Consider the following 24,149-nt stretch of genomic DNA (forward strand, 5'->3'; position numbering starts at 1 on the left):
AGTTAAAATAAATGTGGAATATAAATGTAGGAAACAAAATGTATATGTTTTAAATAATACATTTTGTTAAATGACAATGCAACTGTATTTGTTCTGGCATTAACCGAACTGACTTTATAATTGGGAAAGCTAAGCATATTTGCTTAAATGTAATTTAACCCATTTATAAAAATCCTTTTCCCAGAGTCTAAAACTGAGCTGTGAACTGTGTTGAAATGAAAGACATTGAATACATTTTATTATTGCAGAACTTTATTCCTTTCTGGAGTTATCATATAATATCCATACAGACTGCTTGAAAGCCCACAGCAGTGCAATAACACATGCAGTTATGTTACCTCATAGGATTTTAACACAAAAAGGAGAATGAGCTCTGTTCATTGATTGTTGAACACACTCCTCGCCACCCCAAGCAATCTCCCTAGTCTTTCATCTTGGCAGCTCATTCAAGCTTTTTTTACCCAATGAAAATAACACTTTACCATGACATGATATCAAAACATTCAAACAGATGTGAGCAGTGCAAGACGAAACAATAGAGGCAAGTAAAGGGTAAGTTCACAGTTTACAGGCTATGAAGCAATAGCAGAATGAGGGGACCAGGAGGGGGGTGGTTGGAGGTGCCGTTTAGAAACACTTGCGATGCACGATGGATGGCCCAGCTTCGTCGTACTCCTGCTTGCTTATCCACATCTGCTGGAAGGTGGAGAGGGAGGCCAGGATGGAGCCACCAATCCATACTGAGTACTTGCGCTCAGGTGGAGCGATGATCTGAATACGTGCATGAACATGACATAAGAGAATCTGTGATGTTAATTCCTATGGATAAACCCTAATGGAGTTTTACTGGTTGTTCATGTTTCTAAACCCCAGATGAGTATTAGAACTTTTGAACCATCAGTTACCTTGGCTAACACTTTATTTTAAATATATGTGTAAATGTATTTTACCAATCATCACCCTGCTCTAAAGACCAGTTTACACCAGCATTAATTCCATGCTGGTCCAGTTATGCTGGTGACCAACCATGCTGGTCTGTTTAACAGAGCATTAATGAACAGCACTACAAAGCAAATCTAATCATATATGAATAATCAATCTGCACTGACCTTGATCTTCATGGTGCTGGGAGCCAAAGCAGTAATCTCCTTTTGCATCCTGTCTGCAATACCAGGGTACATTGTGGTACCACCAGAAAGCACATTGTTGGCATATAGGTCCTTACGGATGTCAATGTCACATTTCATGATGCTGTTGTAAGTGGTTTCATGGATACCTGCAGATTCCATTCCTAAGGTATTGCAAAGTTTAGTAAAGTTAGAGTGCAAATCAAAGTTAAGTTTAGTAAAGTTAGAGTGCAAATCAAAGTTAAGTTAGTAAAGGTAGAGTGCAAATCAAAGTTAAGTTAGTAAAGGTAGAGTGCAAATCAAAAGAATAATCCACAGTCAGTCAGTCATTAAGCAAAATAAACCTCTTCAACAAATTATCCCATTACACGGCTACATATAAAATTATTAAATAAATAGACATGAAATATGGATTTGAGTTTAAAGTACGTGAGAAGAGACATGAAACTAGCAGTGTTGGAGATTGGGACAATGGTTAAATATACAGTTTAGCAGTCAAAAATATCTGACCTTGGAATTGCATGATTTTCTCCCCTTTTCACCCCAATTTGAAAAGCCCAATACCAATGCGCTCTAAGTCCTTGTCGTGGCATAGTGACTCACCTCAATCCGGGTGGTGGAGGATGAATCTCAGTTGCCTCCATGTCTGAGACTGTCATTACTCGCATCTTATCTCGTGGCTTGTTGAGCGCATTACCGTGGAGACCTAGCGCGTGTGGAGGCTTCACACTATTCTCCACGGCATCCACGCACAACTCACCATGTGCCCCACCGAAAGAGAGAACCACATTACAGCGTCCATCATGAGGAGGTTAACCCAACATGACTATACCCACCATAGTAACTGGGCCAATTGGTTTCATAGGAAGCCTGACTGGAGTCACTCAGCACGCCCTGGATTTGAACTCCAGGTGTGGTAGTCAGCATCTTTACTTGCTGAGCTACCAAGGCCCCCTTGAAATAGCATGATTAACTGATCACAAACAAGTATTCCACTGCTGTGTAGTAAGCATTTTTATTACACGCTCTCTGGGAAACTTGATTTTCATTAGTCAAAGGCGGCATCTAGCAGTCTGATATTGCTCAGTAACAACCGCACATCCACATATCATGCCATTCATCTGGGTATTGCAAGCCATTGCTCCTGCTTCTTGGATCATTGTGTGATCTCTCAAGTAAGCTAATAAAGTAATTTAAACTCAAATCAATGTCTCATGTGGATTTATTTATATATTTGGCATGTAGTCTTGTAATAAGATGCATAATGAGCAGTCATATGGTCATTAATTACAAAATAAATACAAACTGACACAAACTAGCGGTGGAATTTAGCTGTTCAATTATGTATTTCTTCTCACACAATTCTACAATTTCAATGCAAATCAATATTTTCCATGTACTGTATTTATTTGTTTGGTTAGTAGCTGTGTGATAAGCAAAATAAACCCTTGTAGGGTGATACAAGATGATCCTGATCTCTCTGTTGGGGTTTATTTTGCGATAATAACCGGCTGACTGTTATATGCTGAATAATTTTTTCTGGACCTATCAAAGGCTTGTGTATATCAAACTACTCTGAATCAGTTTAAAACAGAATGACAGAAAGAGAAAGATGAATGGAAGAGATACAAAGAATAGAGAGATTACCAATGAAGGAGGGCTGGAAGAGAGTCTCAGGACAGCGGAACCTCTCATTGCCAATGGTGATGACCTGTCCATCAGGGAGCTCATAGCTCTTCTCCAGAGAGGAGGAAGAGGCAGCAGTGGCCATCTCATTCTCAAAGTCCAGCGCAACATAGCATAACTTCTCCTTGATATCACGAACAATTTCTCTCTCAGCTGTAGAAGGCAGATAAGAACGATTCTTTGAGAAAATCAAATAACAGATGGTGTGCAAAATATTTTGTTCAACTCTTCCATGATTGTGTTTTGTGCTGGTACTGCTAGTATTATATGGTACATCAGCTTGCTGATACATCTTCACACTCACCAGTGGTGACGAATGAGTACCCTCGTTCAGTTAGGATCTTCATGAGGTAGTCAGTGAGATCACGGCCGGCCAAGTCCAAGCGCATAATGGCATGGGGAAGAGCGTAGCCCTCGTAAATGGGCACGTTATGGGTGACACCATCACCAGAGTCAAGGACAATGCCTGTCCAACAACAAGAAGATGCTCGGTCAGGGATGGCCATCATTATTGGACATTATTGGACAACTGAACTTTGTGTGATTGACAGGTAAACTGACCTGTTGTACGACCTGAAGCGTAGAGAGACAGCACAGCTTGGATAGCTACATACATGGCTGGAACATTGAAAGTCTCAAACATGATCTGCAGTATGGGAGCATTGTTGAAATTAACACAAATAATATGTGGTTGGGGAAAATATGTCCCCATACAGTTATTAGTGCTCCGAATATATTCCGATTAATTTATCAACTATATCAACTATGAATCTTTCATGCAAACCTCAGCAAAATGGAAAGGATTCTCTTTCACACTTGATTTTAATCTCTATCTAACCTGGGTCATCTTCTCCCTGTTGGCTTTGGGATTGAGGGGGGCCTCTGTCAGCAGAGTGGGGTGCTCTTCTGGAGCCACACGCAGTTCATTGTAGAACGAATGATGCCAGATCTGATCAACATAAAGAGTGGACATTAAAAAACAGAACACTTTCATATCAAATGCTCCATTAGGAGAATAGAAAAGTAAACAAATCACTTTGTGCTCTGTGGTGGTGAGTGAAAGATGATCTTCATAATTGCAGTTTAACGTACAGATTATAATCATTATGAAGGTGTTGTGTGGACGAGAAGATAAGTGAGTCACACCATCTGTGCATCTGCTGAAATGAAACTGTGTGGAATGAAATATATAAAGTGCGTGAGTCATCAGCAGGATCAGTCAAATTTATTTGGAAAAGTGCTTTTGAGGGATGGATGTGGGTGTAGTTATTGCTTCTGGTGACGTAGTGGTGTTTCTGACTAAATCTCCCTAAGGGAAAGCGTGTTGTTATTAGACTAATTACCTGTCTGTTTTATACAATGAAGGTTTTTGTTATTCTTCTGTTATCTCAGACCAGAAGAATGATGGTATACTCCATATTACATCACACCCCATCGAAAAGAAAAATCCCTTTAATATCTCTTAAATATCTTTTAGACATAGTAAATTAAACTAAACTAGACTTACTAGATTAAGATAACGGAAAACAAGTCTTACAATGTGCTCTGGTTTTCCAAGATATCTGTGATCGAAAGTCAGAGATTTCAATATGAACTCAAACATTTCTCAGTTGTTTCAATTTTGCCTCTTTTTCAAATCTAAACAATTATATGGTGTTGTTGAAAAAGGAAAATTGTGAGTAAGTAGGTTTACTTAAGTTTGGACTCTCCCCTCATTCAGGCTCTTCTTATTTTAGTTTGTTATCTGCTGACTTGTTTGATATGATCTACTTACTTTTTCCATGTCGTCCCAGTTTGTGATGATTCCATGCTCTATGGGGTACTTGAGGGTCAAGATTCCCCTTTTGCTTTGTGCCTCATCACCAACGTAACTGTCTTTCTGTCCCATTCCCACCATAACTCCCTAAAGACAGAGCACAACCATTCAATACAGTTGGATACAACAGACTTTTGTATCCATTAATCTGCCAGAAAATAGGAGTGAATTCCAGTGAACTGCATCTTAATCTCTTTTACACTTGGAATGCACAAATTCTGGGCTGCTGTCCAACTTTCCACGGAACATTTGGAATTAGATCAAAACAATCAAGAGAGATGAATAGCACAGCATATAATGTTTACATTTCAGCTAGCTGTTACCCACTTACACAAATATAGCTATAGATGTTATACTGTAGCTAGCCATGAATGAAACCTAAAATAAAACTTTTTATGAGTTTGGTCACTTAAAGGGATAGTTCACCCGAAAATGGAAATTCTCTAATCATTTAATTATCCTCATGTTGTTCCAAAACTGTAGAACTTTCTTCCCTACTTCTAACATAAAATATGTTAGCCTCAGTCAGAATTCACTTTCACTGTGTGACTTTCACTGAGGCTGTCAGTTCTGCCTAACATCTCCTTTTGTGTTCCATGAAATGCAGAAATTCATATAGGCTTGGAGCAATATGAAGGTGGGTAAAAAAGACAAAATGTTTATTTTGGTGAACTATCCTTTAAATATATATATATATATATATATATATATATATATATATATATATATATATATATATATATATATAAAAAAATTTCAATTAAAATGTTTTTGTTATAGTTGATTTTGAGTGATTACGGCCCCCTAGTGTTGAGGGATGCCCACCTGGTGTCTGGGACGACCCACTATGGAGGGGAACACAGCTCTGGGAGCATCATCCCCGGCGAAGCCTGCCTTACACAGTCCTGATCCATTATCACACACGAGGGCAGTGCTTTCTTCGTCGTCACACATTTTCAGCTCGGATTTCCTTCCTTACTCCAACAGGAGACAATCACTGCAAAAAAGTAAATCTAATCAGACAGTAGATTAACATACTGCGATTTCTCTCGAAGATCAGATTTGTCTTGAGTTGTAAAAGAACGCATTGAGGTTTAGGATAGCTCACCCAAAAATGAAACATCTGTCATCATTTACTTTCATGTTGATCAAAACTGAAATGTTTTGAGTTTTTTTTATTTTGTGGAACAAAAGTGGAAATGTTAGGCAGAATGACTGCATCAGTCACTATTCACTGTGATTGTATGGATAAAAGATGCAATGAAAATGAATGGTCACTAAGGATATCATCCTGCTTAACATCTTTTATGTTCCATGGAGAAAAGAAAGTCATACAGGTTTGGAGCAACATGAGGGTGAGTTCATGATGACATAATTAAAATGTTTGGGTAAACTATCCCTTTAAGTGTCTCTTCAATGTGTTTACTTATGGTACTTATAGCTATAGTTGGCAAAACCTGACAAAACCTCCCTGTGGGAACATCCAGGGACATCCTCAATTGGAAAAACAATTATTATTATTATTATTATTTAAAAAAAATGCAAAAGGTATTTTTTAAGGATTGGGTTAGGGATTGGATTCAGATTTTTCTAGATTAACTATAATTAATATTATATATATATATATATATATATATATATATATATATATATATATATATATATATATATATATATATATATATATATATATATATATAGGTAACATCCGAAGGTTGTGCACAGGAGCACTTCAAAGAAATCTTTATTTTATATATATATATATAATAAATATATAATATAATTATATAAATATATATAATATACATATAAAATAAAGATTTCTTTAGAAGTGCTCATGTAGCTAATAAAAGTGTGTATGGGTGTTTGTGTGGGTGTGTAGTGAAAAGGAGCAAAAAAGTATTGACCACACCCTATTCCACTATGAATACTACAAAGTAACTAAGGTGTTCCTGTTAAGTCAATTCATAAACATTAAAGTGTAAAATGTATTATTAATTATCACTGTTTCCAGGTATTATCTAAAGTGTTCATTTTAAACTTGCTTTAGCAGTACCAACTCTAACTATTGCTAATGGTAAATGCAAGAAATGATACAACAAAATAATCAAAACCTGCTGAAATGAAGCATAAAATGTAATTTCTTAAAATGAATAGGATATATAAACAGTCTCTGAAGGTCTGCCTAAATTGCCACTCCAGTCCCTAGTGAGTGCACATTGCACCATGGGAAAACTTCCTAATTTGGAGATGACGAGGAAGAATGTCTGTCTTTGGACTTCACAGACTCTCCCTCTGTCATCCTTGCCTGTTCACAATAGTTTATGAAAAAACATTATGGCTGAGGGAAAGAGGGGATGGGTCTCTGGTCCAGAACAACCATATTTAGTCATAAACCTCACAAATCAAATGGGCTCCCACAGCGTTCATGTTTTCTAAGTTTTATCTGAAAACAGTTTATTTGTACAATCCATAGTAAGATTACAATAATATTTACTGGTTAAACTTCTCACAAAGCACTGCATCTGGGATCTAACCAACCACAGAAGCAATCATCTTAAACCATCTTGCACCTGTACAATGCCCATATTTACTGGTATCTAAAATATCTAAACATTCTTAAAATTACATAAATTTACATGAGAAGCAAGACGACACAAGATATTAAGACAGGCTTACTACGAATGTCTATTTCATAAAAATGTATTCTGTCATCCTTTTAAACAATTAATAGATTGTCAATATATTTACGAAAATGAAAGTAGTAGCAGTAGCAGTAAAACCATTAAAATTTAAAAACCAGCTTGCACCTATGCAATAACCATTTCTTCAAACCATATTTTCAATTTAAACAGTCTGTTCACCACCAATCAAGTTTTAAGTTATAATCTATCATCACATCTATTGTTGCTTAAATCTAAGCCTCATCTGAGTCTCTCAGCATCAGCTAAAGCATGCAAAGTACAAAGCTGGGTAGACAGACAGAGAGAGGAGACAGAAAGAGGATACTGTATGTGAGAGTCAAATGTGTGAGGCCAGCTGGATGACACTTACCCTGACAGTGCTGGGCCGGGGTTGGGGATTTAGCCACTTGGTGATGGTGTGCCACACACTGGCTTGTGTTGTTCTTATGTAGTTCCCATCCCTGCTCAATGCACACTCCCACATCCCAAACAAGGAGCCTGGGTTGCACTCCCATCGGTAGCCTTACTCCACTAAAGCCTTATAGGGATGACTGGGAGAAAACACTCTAATCCGGTCGGCAGCAGGGCGGCCTCCTGTCTCAGTGCTTGGGGCATACCAATGGCCCTTTTCCTTTTTTCTCCTCTGAAATTTGGGGACCTCACCATGCAGGAACATAAACACAGGTCAGGGCCCAGCTCTTCAGTAGCCACACATAATTTATTTACACCTGGAGTCAGAGTGAAACAACATATTAGAATTACATCTAGGACTGGGATTACTATGCTGTTAGGTTAAATTATTTCCCAACCTTGTTCCTGGAGGCACCCTACAATACACTTCTTTCTCAAAGTTTCAAACAGTTGACTGAACACATCCACTCAGAAGTAGAGACACCAAGACCTGAAATAGGTACAGTATATTAAATAAGGAAGATATACAAAATGTGTACAGTTAGAGGGCCTCCAGTAATAGAGTTGGAAACCACGTGTGTAGAGCTTATATCAACTGAAAGAACGTGAATAGATGTACTGTGTATAAGTTTTGGGTCAACAAAGATTGTTATGCTTAGAGCTCTTTATCTGGATATTATGTCTAAAAAAAATAAAATAAAGAATCGCTGTGGCTCCCTTTACACCTGGCATAAACATATGTTTTTGGTGACCGAATCATAAGCCAGGTGTAAATGTACCCAATACTCAAATCACTGAAACCACATTTGGAGGTGTTTGAGACAGATTCTGACCACATTCAAAGAAGGTTTATTATCGTTATGCGCAATCAAGTACTGCATCTGTAACATGTTAGCAGCCTTTTCCAGTTTGCACAGTAAGCGAAATCTATCTCTATCCAGTGAAGCATTGGAATGCAAGATGTAAATGTAAACCAGCTGAAGAATATCCAGATTCTATCTGTATACAAATTGCATGTTAATGCTAGGCATAAATAGAGACAAGAAAAATACACCAGAAATAACAAGAAAATGCTAACTATATTTACTATATGGTACCAAGATAAATGAAACCTGGACATAGATGTTAGAGGTCTTTTCAGATGTGCACGAATAATCTGATTTTTAATCTGTATCTTTGTGTTACTTTCCAATAGGGGCATTCTAGCTTTAAGCGGTATAAGTGGCTGCTTAGGGCCCCCAAGCCACCAGGGGCTCCCGTAAATCAAGTTCATATTTTATGTTTACATTTTTTTTATTTTCTGAAAGCTGCAAGCAAGTAAGCTGTTATGGGTTAATAGACAGTTATTTGGGCCCCCTTGTGTCCCATAGGGAAGGGAGAAATTCTGTTGAGCAATAATGCACACCACCTGTTCTAATGGTTATATGTTGAAGGTGCTCTTTCTATTGTACTGTATGTAGTTATTTATTGTTATTTAGTCATATATTGTTAATTTCTATAAAATTATATTTAAACATTTTATTTTCATAAATTTTGATAACAGAAATGGCAATACTTACCAGTAAAAATATATACTTATGTAGATAAATATCTTGTTTTAATACATTATATCATAATATATAAACACAACGTAATATATATACACATGCACATATACAGGGTTGGGAGGGTTACTTCTGAAATGTATTCCACTACAGATTACAGAACACATGCTGTAAAATGTAATTTGTAATGTATTCCTTTAGATTACTCAAGGTCAGTAACGTAAATTACTAAATACTTTGGATTACTTCTTCAGCACTCATCAATTTTTTCACTTTTTCTGACTATAAAAACTTACTGAACAAAGAACCAGTTCAGTAAGACAAATTACACATGTTAAAAATACATTCTCTGAAAAACCTAAATATCTTACATTTATCAGATTGGATTCAGCTGGACCTTTCTGTAGCCTTTGACACAGTCAACCATGAATGGGATGAGAGAGACTGGTCTGTAGTGTTCTATCTGTGTGGGGTTAAGTGCAGGTTTATTCAGCAGTAGGGTTACTCAAACCTGCTTAAATGTAGTGGGAAAAGTGCCTGTAAGTAGAGATGTTTTAATTATGTGTGTATGTGCAGGTAGGATGGATGGAGAGATGGCCTGGAGAAGGTGTGATGGGATGGGGTCAAGGGAACAGGTGGTGGGGTGTTGGAGAGGAGTTTAGAGACCTCATCTTATGCAGTGTTGTTTCTAAAACAAAATCAATCTAATTGATTTTGTTTTAAGGATTTTTTTTTATATTTTTTACAGAAAACAATACAAAAATATGATCAAGAATATGATTTTTGCCCTAATATCAAAGGTCTTACTAGAAAAAAGGAATCATGATCCAACGTGAATTTTCTTGATAAAAAATATGATTGTGTCTTGTAACATGTGCATGTAAAATGGCTAGAAATAACTTTTTAGCTTAGCGGAAAGCTGACAATTTATACAAGGTTTATTTCTATTTCTTGTGTTCCAAACTTACTTCTCTGTCTGCTTGTAGAAAGTGTTTCACTGCTGTTCAAATGCACTTTGTTCGAATCATTTATATGTAAACATTTTTACATCTGAAAGGACTAAATATTAAATTAAACAAATGACAATAAAATGCAAAGTAATCACTTCAGTAATCAAAATCATTTTTGAATGTAACTGTACTCTAAATACAAATTATTTAAATTGTAACTGTAGTGGAATACAGTTTTCTTTAAATATGTAATCCCATTACATGTATTTCATTACTCCCCAGCCCGGCATGTGTGTGTATGTATATATATACACACACACACACACAATTCCTGACATTTAATCGTAGAAAACATTCCCTGTCTTAGGTCAGTTAGGATCAATGTCAATGTAAAATGTCAGATTAATAGCGGAGAGAATGAATTATTTAAGTTTTTTTTTCTTTCATCACATCCAAAGTGGGTCAGAACTTTACATACACTTTTTTTGTTTTTGGTAGCATTGCTTTTAAATTGTTTAACTTGGGTCAAATGTTTTGTGTAGCCTTCCACAAGCTTCTCACAATAAGTTGCTGGAATATTGGCCCATTCCTCCAGATAGAACTGGTGTAACAGAGTCAGGTTTGTAGGCCTAATTGCTCGCACACACTTTTTCAGTTCTGCCCACAAATTTTCTATAGGATTGAGGTCAGGACTTTGTGATGGTCACTCCAATACCGTGACTTTGTTGTCCTTAAGCCATTTTGCCACAACTTTGGAGATTTGCTTGGGGTCATTGTCTATTTGGAAGCCCCATTTGCAACCAAACTTTAACTTCCTGGCTGATATCCTGAAATGTTGCTTCAATATATCCACAGAATTTTCCTGATGATGCCATCTATTTTGTGAAGTACACCAGTCCCTCTTGCAGCAAAGTACCCCCACAAAATGACACTCTCACCCCCATGCTTCACTGTTGAGATGGTGTTCTTTGGCTTTCAAGCCTCGCCCTTTTTCCTCCAAACATAATGATGGTCATAATGGCCAAAAAGTTGAACAAAAAAAGTTTTGTTTCATCAGACAAGAGGAGATTTCTCCAAAAAGTAAGATCTTTGTCCTCATGTGCACCTACAAACTGTAGTCTGGCTTTATTTCTGGCAGGTTTGGAGCAGTGGCTTATTCCTTGCTGAGCAGCCTTTCAGGTTATATAGGACTCGTTTTACTGTGGATATAGATACTTCTCTAACTGTTTCCTCCAGCATATTCACAAGGTCCATTGCTGTTGTTCTGGGATTGATTTGCACTTTTCGCATAACACTATGTTCATCTCTAGGATACAGAATGTGTCTCCTTCCTTTACGGTAAGATTGCTGCGTGGTCCCATGGTGTTTATACTTGAGTACTAATGTTTGTACAGATGACCGTGGTACCTTCAGGTGTTTGGAAACTGCTCCCAAGGCTGAACCAGACTTGTGGTGGTCTAACATTTTTTCTGAGGTCTTGGTTGATTTCAATTGACTTTCCCATGATCTCATATAAATAAATAAACAAATAACAGCAGAACAAACTTGGCAAATAAAGTTTGTAGACAAACTTTGAGGTTTGAAATATCCTGTTCTGAAAGTTTAAAAAGCTTTAAAAGCTTAATTCATGTGGTAGTTAGTTCCAGACAGACAGACAGACAGATAGAAAAGACAGACAGACAGACAGAGAGAGAGACAGACAGATAGATAGATAGACAGACAGATAGATAGATAGCATGTTTTAGTGCTTAGCTAGGAATTGCTAACACCTTTTAACACTTATCTAGGCATTGCTAGGAATTTGCCAGGGTGATAATAACATCACCCTGGCAAATGAGTCAATCCGGAAGTCTCTACAATGTTCTGGTGCAGAAATATGTGTTTTGCTAATCGGTTGCTAGGGTGACCCCATCTGGTGGCTAAGCAGTTGCTAGGGTGATACTAACAATGCTTCTTGCTGGCCTGAGTCAAATGAAAAACAACAAAACATGGAAGTCTCTACAATGTTCTGGTGCAGAGATATGTACTTGGTTGCTACGGTGATATCATTTGGTTTCTAGACAGCTACCAAGGTTATACAACACGGATCCTTGCTAGCTGAGTCAAATGAGCTAACCTGGAAGTATCTACGATATTCTGGTGCAGAGATATGTGTTTTGCTACTCGGTTGCTAGGGTGAGCTTATTTGGTTGCTAGGCTGTTTCCAGGGTGATACTAACAAGGCTGCATGTCATACGAGCCAACAAAAAAGTTTCTATGTTATTCTGATCTGGCGATATCTATCTAAGCCAATTTGAATCGAAGTCAATGGGTTTTGGTTGCTAGGGTGTACTAAATGATTGCTACAGTGTGGCAAAGTATTTTACAGCATGATATTTAAAGGCTCCTTGCTGATCTGAGTCAAATAAGCCAAAGTTGAAGTCTCTATGATGTTGTGGTGCTGAGATATATGTTTTGCTATTCGGTTGCTAGGGTAAGTCCATCTGGTTGCTAGGCAGTTTGCAGGGTGATTATAAAAAGGCTGCTTGCTGGACTTTTTAGAAAGTGGCCTCCACTAAAATTGACACTATTGGTAAATATGTGCAAAGAAGGTAGGTCTTTATTGATTATCCTTTTGATCTTTCATTCAAAATAATCACAAAAAATCTATCCTCTAATGGATATCAAACAATTGCAAACACAACACAAGTTTAATTAAAAAAACTCAGAAAACTGTTTTTCATGGGGTTCAGGTCAGGGGATAGGTTCTGCCATGGCCATCCCATTCCCCTGACCTGAACCCCATAGAAAACCTTTGGGGTGAACTAAAGAGGAGAGTCCAACTGCATGGACCTCTGATTTTGAAAGTTCTGGAGACATTCTGTCTGGAATGGTCTCAGATCCCTTGCCATGTGTTCTCCAACCTCATTATGCATTATAGGAGAAGACTCAGAGCTGTTATCTTGTCAAAGGGAGGTTGCAAAAAGTATTGAATTAAAGGGTGTCAATAATTGCGCCACACATATATCAAAAACTTGTGTTTTTGTTTTATCAGATCGGTCCCATTTGAAGTTCCATATATGGAATTAATATATATATATATATATATATATATATATATATATATATATATATTAGACTTTCTGACCCCAAGACCCAACTAATTTCTGCAATTCTCCAGCTGTGATCCTTTGAGAATTTTTGGCCACTTGAACCATCCTCCTCATCGTGTGTGGAGACAATATATACACACGTCCTCTTACAGGCCGATTCGTAACATCCTCTTTGATTGGAACTTTTAATTATTGTTACGATGGTGGAAATAGGCATTTTCAATGCTTTGGCTATTTTCTTATAGCCACTTGTCATTTTCTGAAGCTTAACAACCTTTTGCTGCCCATCATAGCTTTATTCTTTGGTCTTACCCAATGTGATGGATGACTAGGGGAATTTGGCTTGTGTGTTACCTTATATTTTTAAACCCTTGTGAAACAGGAAGGCTGAACAATTTAATGTTCCTAGTTGTCCAGGTGTATAAAAATATAAAAAAAATAATGGTAATATACTTCAGATATATTTGATATATTTTAAGAATTTCTAGGGCTGCCAATAACTGTGACAACTGTGTTTTGGAGAAAATATTTCTTTTATTATAAGATTTTCCCTCCTTTCAATAATTTTACTTAAATTAAAGATTCGATTTTTGTGAATATTTTGAATGAAATATCAAAAGGATAAACAATAAAGACATATTTTTTTTACAGCCTTCTTTGCTCATATTTACCAAGGGTGATAATATTAGTGGAGGCCAATGTATATCTTTAGATAATGAATACTGGATACAATCCAGTAATAAGACCAAACTTTTTATACAATACTTTTTATAATTTATAAAAGATGTCTTAATAACATATTGTAATAAACCAGCCATTATGACTTGGCAATAAACTTATGAAATGCTAAAAATATACTCATGAGGTGAAGCATCATTAGAGTAAAGAGCAATTGAGTTTCACTTTACGATATCAAGCTCAAAACCTCTAATTACTACAGCAGTTTCTGTTAATTGTTTTTTTTATGGGGAGAGTTTCTGGTCCACCTACAACATGAAATTTAATTATAACTTACTGTAAGGAAAATACCTTGTGATGCAACATATACATCCAACCAGTTGTACCAGTTCACCTGAGGCAGGGTTAGCTTTTTTCCCTTTTGGATACATTCCATACTAGCAAGAGATTCCATCCAAATTTTTCTCAAGTAAACAAGCTTGCCGTATGTGTCTGTCTCTTTTTAGGACATTTTCTGCTCAGCTGTCCTCATTCAAGGAAAGACCTTGCTTTTCCCTACCCCTTTAGAAGTGTGCTGCCTTATCGTACCAAAAAAGGAGAGGTTCTGTAAATAAGGAGAGTCTTGGCAGTCCACTGCTCTCAGAGGCATGTAAGGGAAGAAATGGCCAGCAGAAGGAGTGGTCTGGGAAATCGCACAAAACACAGACTGCTGCAGATGAACACAGCACATGTTGCTTACAAATGTCTTTGACTGACTCTGTTCTTGTTCGTGTCTTAAGTGTAAGTGTTTGTGTGCATGTGGGAAGGCCACTCAGAGGGGGAAAGGCCAGAGGAAGAGAATTGTTTTCTCAACCTGAAAAAAAGGGTCGACTATGGACTGCCACAGTAGCTGTAGACATCTTTCATGTGTTCTATCAGTGCAGGTCCATTGCCATGTTTAGATGTGCTCTTTCCATGCCAAGACTTCCGTCTTCCATTCCACTGCCTTGAATTCTGATTTTAAAAGTAGAGTATAGGATTCAGACTCAAACCAACGATGATTTAAAGGGACAGAGCACACACACACACACACACACACACACACACACACACACACACACACACACACACACACACACACACACACACACACACATGGAACATTGCTAAAAATATTTCATATGTATGTTGACACATGACCTGTTATGATATATACTGGGTCATGTATAATTTGTAACTTTCAATGCTCAATCAATGATCATTTGAACAATAACTATTTATTTTCCCATTTATCAATGAGGCAATACACCTTGCTCCACCACAACATAATGGAACAGTTCAGTTTCTTTTATCCATGGATCATACAAGATGTCAGAACGTATGCCAGTCTTGATCACAATTCACTTTTATTGCATTTTCTTTCCATACAATAAAAGAAAATGGTGACTGAGTTTATCAATCATGCAAAAAAAGAAAGCCATATGGGTTTGGAACAACATAAAGGTGAATAAATGATGACAGAATGTTCATTATTAGTTGAACTGTCCATAAAATTCTACACTTATCTAGATTTCTATTCTACAGAGCCTCCATTAGAACACTGACGTACTCTTATCATCATCATTTTGTCCATTTATTTTCTGTGGTTTCAATAATTGATCAGTAATAGTTTAAAAACAGCCCAGTTCATTTCAGTTGATTAATCAAAATTCAATAAATGTATAATATGAACCAACTCATTTCAAAGTGTTAAATCATTGCATGAATGTGTTAAATTGAGGGAGTCAGTGTCAATATATCAGTAGCAGCTTGTAGGAGGGTGTACTACTGGGTGTTGAACAAAACCACAGCTCTTCTGGATTGTGCTTTGACCGAAAATGGCAAAGCAGCTCTGCTCCTAATGGACTCGAGCATGTATCTTATTGTACACCTTGCATCAACAAGAATCTCCACACAACCAGCTGTGGAATGTCTTATGGCAACTGTATGCAATGCCATGTACCGCCATTGTAACTCAATCTCTGATCTGCTATCTTTTCTTGAAACAACCCAATTGTGATTTATCTCTTTAAATGTGATTTAACATTGTGTGTGTGCCTCTCTGTTTCCTGTAAACTAATACAATTTAGCAAATGGAGTAGTAGTAACAAACGGCCTTCTTGTGACTTGTGTCCACTCACTGTGTCTATTCTTTTTTTGCCCCCTTGTGGCAATAATTTTCAGACAGAAATAAAGAAATAAAGAGAATATGCAACCTTTGCATCATTTTGAACCACTTGGTCCCAGAAACACATTTTGAGTTTAATGCACTAAAGTAACAAAAATAAAAAAAAGCTTCAATATTATTTAATCAGTTAACATTTAAATGATTATATCTCAACAGTGGTTTGGAGTAGAAACATAACTTTACAATGCTTAGACTTTCCTTCTTTATTTAATAAAATGCGTTTCTCGGTCAAAGTGAGTCAAAATAATGGAGCTGGCCACATATTCTCAATATCAAAGTGAATAGTCTCACAATGTTGATTGATTGATTGATCAATCTTATATTATCTTATCTTATCTCTTTAATGCAATTGTAATAAACGGAAAATAAATAACTATAAAACTATAAAACAACTGATCTGAAATTACAAAAATCCTTTCTTTTTTCTTTTTATTTCAGAGGCTTGTCTAACTTAAATTTCACCTGTTTTTCCGTTCTTGAACCACAATGTGAAAAGGGAAACTGTGAATAGAAAGAGTCATGGACTTTCCCCAGAGCGCTTTCCATTCTATATATGTGCTCCTGTATGATGAAAGACACACAATAATAGCCACCGCCCTGAACTGCAACGCAATTTCTGCTCTACACATGTGGAGCCATCATAACAATGCTGTTACACTGCTGATACCCAAGGGGCAGATTTAGGCATGGGCGACATGGGCAGCTGCCCGGGGCGGCATCTTGCCTGGGTGGAACGAGGCACCGTACAAGCTACAACCGCTACTGTCTGGGAACATCGCTTTAGATTTCCAAAGCTTAACCCTTTTTTTTGCTGACAAGTATTGAGAGACAATTCAATCTGATAAAAATAATGACTGTGTGGTTCCAACTGTTACGTTCCTGTGTTTGTCTGCCCTATGTTCTCTGTTTCACTAATCACGTTTATGTCACGTTTCCTTGTTGTCCGGCCCGTGTTTTCTGTCCCACTCGGCATGTCACACTCCATGTCACGTTTCCGTGTTGTCCGCCCCGTGTTTTCTGTTTCACTCTGCACGTCACATTCCATGTTACACTGTGTTATTGTCCGCACCTGTCTGTTATTTTGTCATCGCCGTGTCGGTTTATTTAAACCCCGCCGTTTCCACCTCCCTTTGTCGTTCGTTGGCTTTTCATGTCATTCGTTGGCGTTTCATGTTCGTGGCATTACCTGTCGTTTCTGCCCTTGCATGTTCTTTTTTCCCCGCAGTTTGCCCGCTCGCTCGAGGATCTCTCTGCTGTTCGTGTTTTCTCAGTTGTGCCACCCGTCCGAGGATTTCCCTACCCATTGAGGATGTTCGCTGTCTGCACCCCTCCTGTGTTTATTCCAGTTCTTTAGTTAGCGTTTTCCCATCGTGGACCTTTTGTTTGTTCCTGTCTTTATTTACTTACCTTTTGTTCTCTTCAATAAAGCTGCATTTGGATCCCAACCACCCGTCTGCCTACGCCTGTTGCACACAAATCATTACACCAACACCAACCACTTTGATGATACATGTTTGTATAGTTTAATTGAAAATCTTGATGTTTAATGTTTAAAATGTTGACCATTATTTGTAGCTTAATTACTACAAATCTGTCATTAGTAATAACGCTTTTGACCTAGATAATCTCTGTGTGGTCTACTGACAGGAAATGCACGAATGAGGTTGTGACATATTTGAAGACACCACAAAATACCATGACTAAATATGCCTGAGCACGTCATTACAATAAACTATCAGAGCATGACGCACACACACACATTAAAGGAACTGTTGCAGCTGACTTCACAGCACAGGGACACCTGACCTTGGTCACACTCTTTACATCACTTTTCTTACTTTCTTCTAAAAATGTCTTCTTTTCTCCTCTTTTCCTTCACCTTTACCTGGAACTTTCCTAAAAGTAAGATGGTAGGTTGCTAACTTGCTTGCTGGCAAACTGCCAGAGGAATTTCAAAAGAAATTAGCTCACTTGACTATGAAAAGTCAAAAATGTTTCATTCTCCTCATATGAAACACTTAATCTATGTATTATATCAGGGCCTGAAATTCATTACTGAAGGGCTGATTGCCCCCTTAGATGCCTCATGTTGAGGGGGATTTTTCCACTTTGTAGTCATGACACATACATATTCAATTCTATGAATTTAGTATTACTATATCCATCCATCCATCCATCGTCAACCGCTTATCCTGTGTACAGGGTCGTGGAGGGCTGGAGCCTATCCCAGCTAACATTGGGCGAAAGGCGGGGGACACCCTGGACAGGTCGCCAGTCCATCGCAGGTATTACTATATATACTATAATAATATTTATTATTTTAATTATACATTTTCACCTAACTGTTTCTATCAGTTATCTCATATGGTATCACTTATGGACCTGTTTTTCTTAATTATACCTTTTATTTTGATCTATTGTGCATTATGATGCTTCTTTTCAGTCACTTCTTTCCCAGCAAAGTGCAATGTAATCTATGATGTAATGTGCTGACTTACATTTATTGTTGTTCTTTGCAGATACTTTATCATACGGTTCATTTATTTTTCCCATGTTATTAATGTTGTATTCTTATTTTAAATTCATTAATTTTACATCATATATAACAATATAGCTTCTTTAAAACACAGCTAGTATGTTCCTCACCTCGAAGCTGATAATGATGATGATTCTTTTCAATTGCGCTTGCTCCCTGTTCCAGTTCTTAATGGCAAAATTTGTGTGAGCAAGTAATCAGAAAAGGAAGACAGATGACTTAAAGCTGCTATAGCGAGTAGCCCCCTCTGTTGGTCAAAATAAACAGCACACGGTAAACCTTGTTGCCGGTTGGCTTTAATAACGAATTTCTTGCCATGTATTTTAACTTTGCGGACCTATTTGAACACGCAGTAAAATGGGAACATTTCTGGGGACAGCTCCAGTCGGGTACAGACCGTCAAAAACCGGTACTCTCCCTGAAAAACGGGGATGTCTGGTCACCCTATACAAGTAGTCTCTGGCACCACGATTAACTGAACTAGCGCTGCTCTGCTGACACACACACATTTAAACACACACAGAGGCTCATGATGCACTACTCAGCACAATATGTGGTTGCTCCACACAAACTCCATCTCAGATGTAGATGATCAATAGCTCGGACCTCCTGTAACATGCATTGAGAACGGCAACGGACAAGCATTTTACCAGATGTTGAATGAGAAGCGTATTACACTACTGTGAATTAGCCTACAAACAAACACTCAGACACATGACACCATAACATAAAAACATAAACAACCAACCTAGAAGTAAAGCAGTCCTAATATCAAATGGGTCTGCACATAACGTACATACAAGCATTTACTCTAGAAGTCCAAAGCTGTGTGCCTTATTAAATGTATGCATCATCTTTCATGTCAAATTCTTACATTTGATCAATAAATTCAGTTATAATAATAAGACACTATAGGGCTATTACTCATCAAATAAAAAAATGTGCACTGCAATTACAACTGCAATAAATAATGTTAAGAGTTTGATGTTTTAAATAAATGTTTGAATATAAAAAAAATGCAATACTTAAACATTAAACTAAACCGCCAATAGGTAGCGGCAAGTGACCGTCTTAATTAGTGAGTCATTCATACAAAAGATTCGTTCAAAACGCTGAATCATTCAGTAACAAATCACCGCGCTGCTGTAGCTTTCCTTTGGAACTATTTTAGTCGGTGAAATAGAACAAAAACTGTTAATATGGTTTGTGTCTAAAATGTAAGTAACTTAATAATAAATATTAACTACGCTACTTGTTTATTGAACAATAAATTCAATGTAACATTTTCAATCGTGATAATATTCAGCAAAACAGCTCCCTTAGTTGTGTTATGTTAAACTAAATCATATGTAAATAAAAAAAACAACAATTAAAATTGTGTCGGTGAGTTTTCTGTGTGCACTCATTTGTTTTGATTTCTCCACGAATGTAACGTTAGATGGGCGCTGCCGCTTACATTTGCTAGCAGTTCAATACTAAGTTAGCGAAGAAAAAAGTATTTACAGATGAAACTGACCTGCACTTGAAGCCCTGAACAGGTCAGTAATTTTGCAACATTTTGTTGCTTCTTCTTGGAGTGCTTTCTTTTGTTTTGTCCTTTCCCTCTCTGCTCCACCTGGCAGTTTTCTCTCCATCATCGGGTGCTGCTCGCATTTTCTGTTTAATCGTTTGTCTGAGGCCTATAGTCGAATCGTAGCGTTGCCAGTCAAGACTAACAGATTCATGATTTTTTTTTTTTTTATTGTTATTAATATTATTAATAATTTTATTGAATGACAAATTCAAAAATGATCACTGGTAAAGGTAGTAATATAAAATAATAATAATAAAATAAATAAATAAAAAAAACGCTGGCTGGCAGCAGGCCAACTTAGTCGCCAGGCCAGCGGGAATTGTCCCGGTGCTCCCGATGGCCAGTCCGGGCCTGGAGAGAGAGAGACAGAGACAGAGACAGAGAGAGAGAGAGAGAGAGAGAGAGAGAGAGAGAGAGAGAGAGAGAGAGAGAGAGCGAGAGAGATCTGAGCCCATTTATAATCCAGATACAAGATAAAAATATAGCTGCAAGCATCAATCAATGGGCCAAAGCACCGTGGGCCCATTTTCTCCTGGCGGCTTTAGTAAAACAATGCATCAAACATTTTGAAGCAATTTGTGTAAATGTAAATTTATTTTTTCAAAGACTGTTGTAAGGGCCACTCTTATTGTTGCCAGTTGGTGGCGCTATTCCATAAAGCTTCATCAGAGGTTGTGAAGCGTGTCTTTTAATTTTCTAGTTTTCAATTTCTAGTCTTTAACAACCACTTTAAACCGGGTTCAAGCACCATGGGGACCCACAGCTTTGCATATTTTGTAAGTCCCGCTTATCTGACACACCCAGATCAGGTCATGGAGCCTTTATAACGATCTAATGATTTCAATCAGGTGTGTTAAATAAGGTTACATTAGAAATGTGCGTTGTGTGTCCCCAAGAGCATGTTTGAAAACTACTGGTTTAAGGTTTATGGACTACTTTTGCCGGTGCCCAGTTTTTTTCAAAGTACAAAAACTGAGATAAAGCAAACAGTGACCATTTGTTTAGTCTGGTTCTCTTACGAGAGGTTCTCTCGTATTGCGTAAGCTAGCTTACGCTACAGGAAAGATTCATCTTTTCTGAGATATTGAAGCCAAAAAATTATCCTTAATTTTTGTATCCATTGTCAACGCAGTGCGGCAGCTGCAGACCTTGAGCGGGCTAGCTAGCGAGCTCATAGGTTGCTCTGCGGCAACTGCTGCAGCCTATAGACGAGCTTGGGCGAACTCGCATCCAATGAGAGGGCGTGACTAGAGTGCATATAAGCGTAGTTCGTAGGCTGGAACCCTGATTTTCATCTCTTCAGCGAAGCGCTTCGCATCTCTGAACTGGAAGCCGCGTCGCCGTTCGAGGGGCATCAAGCAAGCGTGGACAGCGCTCGAAGAAGCCGGCCGTCTTCGCCACCTTCAGCCTTCCTGCGAGCTACGCCATCCGGCGACGTATCCTTTTTAAAGCAAGCTAGTTCTTATGAACTTCACAAAAGAGTACGAGCATCTTTTTAAAGATGCCTCGCTCCACTTGCGCCTCATGCCGCGCCCCTCTCAGCAACGGAGACCGCCACGTCATCTGCGCTCTCTGCCTGGGACTGGGGCATGCAGAGCTCGCCCTCGCTGAAGGCGTTTTTTTGCTCGCCTTCCATTCAGCCGCGCAGTAAAAAGCGCCGCTCTCAAAGGCTGCCGGAACCAGTGGTAGAAGCGATTGCCTCGCCGGAGCCCCTCCCTCGAGCATCGCCTTCACCATCCCCGCCCACCCGGGACGCGCAGTTGCCGCCGAGCGGCTGCTCTGCTGCCATCTCGGACGAAGAAGCGGAGGATAAGGGCTGTTCCATCATGGCTTCGGACAGCGAGGAGTGGTCAGGCTCACACGCCTCCTCCTCGGCCCAGGAATTCAGCAGGACCCGCGCCGGAGTCGAAGGGGAACTAACGCGCCTCCTCACACAGGCCGTCGACCGCCTCGGGCTCGAGTGGTCACCGCCCCCTGAGCAGGCTCCCAACGGACTCCACGCCGCACCTTTGCCCGCCCTCCGCGAGATGGCGGTCTAAGCTGGTGCTCCCGTCTAAGGCCTGCAGAACTACTTCCGCCTGTGTTGGCCGCGCCTATACCGCCGCCGGCCAAGCCGCATCTGCTCTGCATTCCATGGCCGTCTTACAGACAGAGGCTGTTTCAGATCTGACTAGCCGACTTGGGAGAAGCTGAACGCACTACGCGCCGCTCTCTCTGTCCGGTCTCTTCGGTCCCGCGGTGAGTGGCATTGTTGACCGTTTCTCGAAGCCCAAGCCATGAATCTCTTTCTGCCTCGTCGCGCTAGCTCCTCTGCAGGCCGCCCACGTGACCAGCCTCCTGCACGAGCCTCTTCACAGCGCCCAGCTCAACAAGCCAGACTTCTCAGCGTCGACAGGGCGGCCGCCCTCGATCGCGTTAAGACAGCCGCCGCAGACCGCCCCCCCCTGCGGGCCTCGGCCTAAGATTGTACTGAAACCTGAGCAACCGAAGTCCTCCTAGCGTTGTTGAGAAAACGACGGCTCAGTCCCGCCACGGCCGGACCACCGTCAAAGCTTCGCCCCTGTCAGTCCCCTTCTCTCAGGCTACTGCAGTGGTGGATTCAGCAGCCAACAAGCCGGTGATACTACCCGTTTGCCTGCACTCAAACGCCGTTTTCACGGCGACCCAAAGAAATCTTGTAAAGAGTAAACATGCCTTATGTGTAGAAAATGTGCCCACAATCCAGTGCTCACCCCTACACACAAGCATTACACATCCCGTGTCCCTATCAGAGCACACTCACATAAGCGGTTACGACCCGCTCGAGTGTTAGAGTTAATAAACGCGCCCACGAGCCCGTGCGCGCGCCCCTCCTCTGCCCGCTCTGTCACACGGCCAGCTGTATGTAAGTCCCGTACGCCCCCTGTCAGTCCCCTTCTCTCAGGCTACTGGGTGGATTCAGCAGCCAACAAGCCGGTGATATTACCCGCTTGCCTGCACTCAAACGCCGTTTCCACGGCGACCCAAAATAAAGCCTTATGTGTAGAAAATGTGCCCACAATTCAGTGTTCACCCCTACACACAAGCATTACACGTCCCGTGTCCCTATCAGAGCACACTCACATAAAGCGGTTACGACCCGCTCGAGTGTTAGGGTTAATAAACGCACCCACGAATCCGTGCGCGCGCCCATTCTCTGGCCGCTCTGTCACACGACCAGCCTTATGTGTAGAAAATGTGCCCACAATCTTGTGGTCACCTCTACACACAAGCATTACACGTTCCGTGTCCCCATCAGAGCACACTCAAAAGCGGTTACGAACCACTCGAGTGTTAGAGTCTATAAATGTGCTCACGAATACGTGCGCGCGCCCATTCTCTGCCCGCTCTGTCACACGGCCAGCAAACACTTCTCTGTATGTAAGTCCCGTGCCCGTGGCTATGCTTGCGCATCACTTAACAGACGTGACTCTTTCCCCATTCACCTCAATCGGGAAGTCACTCACAGAACAGCCTGTCCCTGCTGTCTGCGAGCAGTCCAGCATAAGCACAGTAAGCGCGCTCACACATTCTGTTCAGCGCGCTGTGTGCGGCAATCAGAGCGATTTGGCCATTCACCCTCTAACATTACGCTTCAAAGCGTGGGAAGATATTCCAGGGATATCCGAATGGGTGTTAAGCGATGAATTAGTGATGGGCTGCAGATCAGTGACCGTGACAGTTCCTCATACCAAGTAAAAGTCTAGTAAAGATTGCAAAGTAAAATTGAAGAATGACCTTCATTGACACATCAGTATACTGTAATATGTATACTGTAATATAGTAATGACAATTAGGTGAATCCATGGATGAATGAAATCCATAAAG

The 24,149-nt window shown here is 39.5% G+C and overlaps 1 protein-coding gene across 1 annotated transcript; it reads right to left on the bottom strand.

Moving 5' to 3' along the window:
• Positions 1-234: 234 nt before the first annotated feature.
• acta2 (actin alpha 2, smooth muscle) lies at positions 235-7,823 on the bottom strand. Its single transcript, XM_052112703.1, has 9 exons — positions 7,684-7,823; positions 5,455-5,626; positions 4,588-4,716; positions 3,652-3,762; positions 3,375-3,459; positions 3,118-3,279; positions 2,775-2,966; positions 1,110-1,291; positions 235-771 (listed from the first exon to the last, which is right to left on the bottom strand). Exons 2-9 carry the CDS (start codon positions 5,581-5,583, stop codon positions 628-630), a joined length of 1,134 nt encoding a protein of 377 aa, XP_051968663.1. The 5' UTR covers positions 5,584-5,626; positions 7,684-7,823; the 3' UTR covers positions 235-627.
• Between the last annotated feature and the right edge of the window lie 16,326 nt (positions 7,824-24,149).

The sequence above is a fragment of the Xyrauchen texanus genome, chromosome 40, assembly GCF_025860055.1.
Source record: "Xyrauchen texanus isolate HMW12.3.18 chromosome 40, RBS_HiC_50CHRs, whole genome shotgun sequence".
Lineage (NCBI taxonomy): Eukaryota > Metazoa > Chordata > Actinopteri > Cypriniformes > Catostomidae > Xyrauchen > Xyrauchen texanus.

Excerpts from the sequence above, each read along its gene's own strand:
- acta2 (XM_052112703.1), bottom strand. The coding sequence starts at position 5,583 with ATGTGTGACGACGAAGAAAGCACTGCCCTCGTGTGTGATAATGGATCA. Across the intron at positions 3,460-3,651 it reads ACAGGGAGAAGATGACCCAG|ATCATGTTTGAGACTTTCAA; the intron begins GTTAGATAGAGA and ends CCCATACTGCAG. Across the intron at positions 772-1,109 it reads CCAGCACCATGAAGATCAAG|ATCATCGCTCCACCTGAGCG; the intron begins GTCAGTGCAGAT and ends GCACGTATTCAG.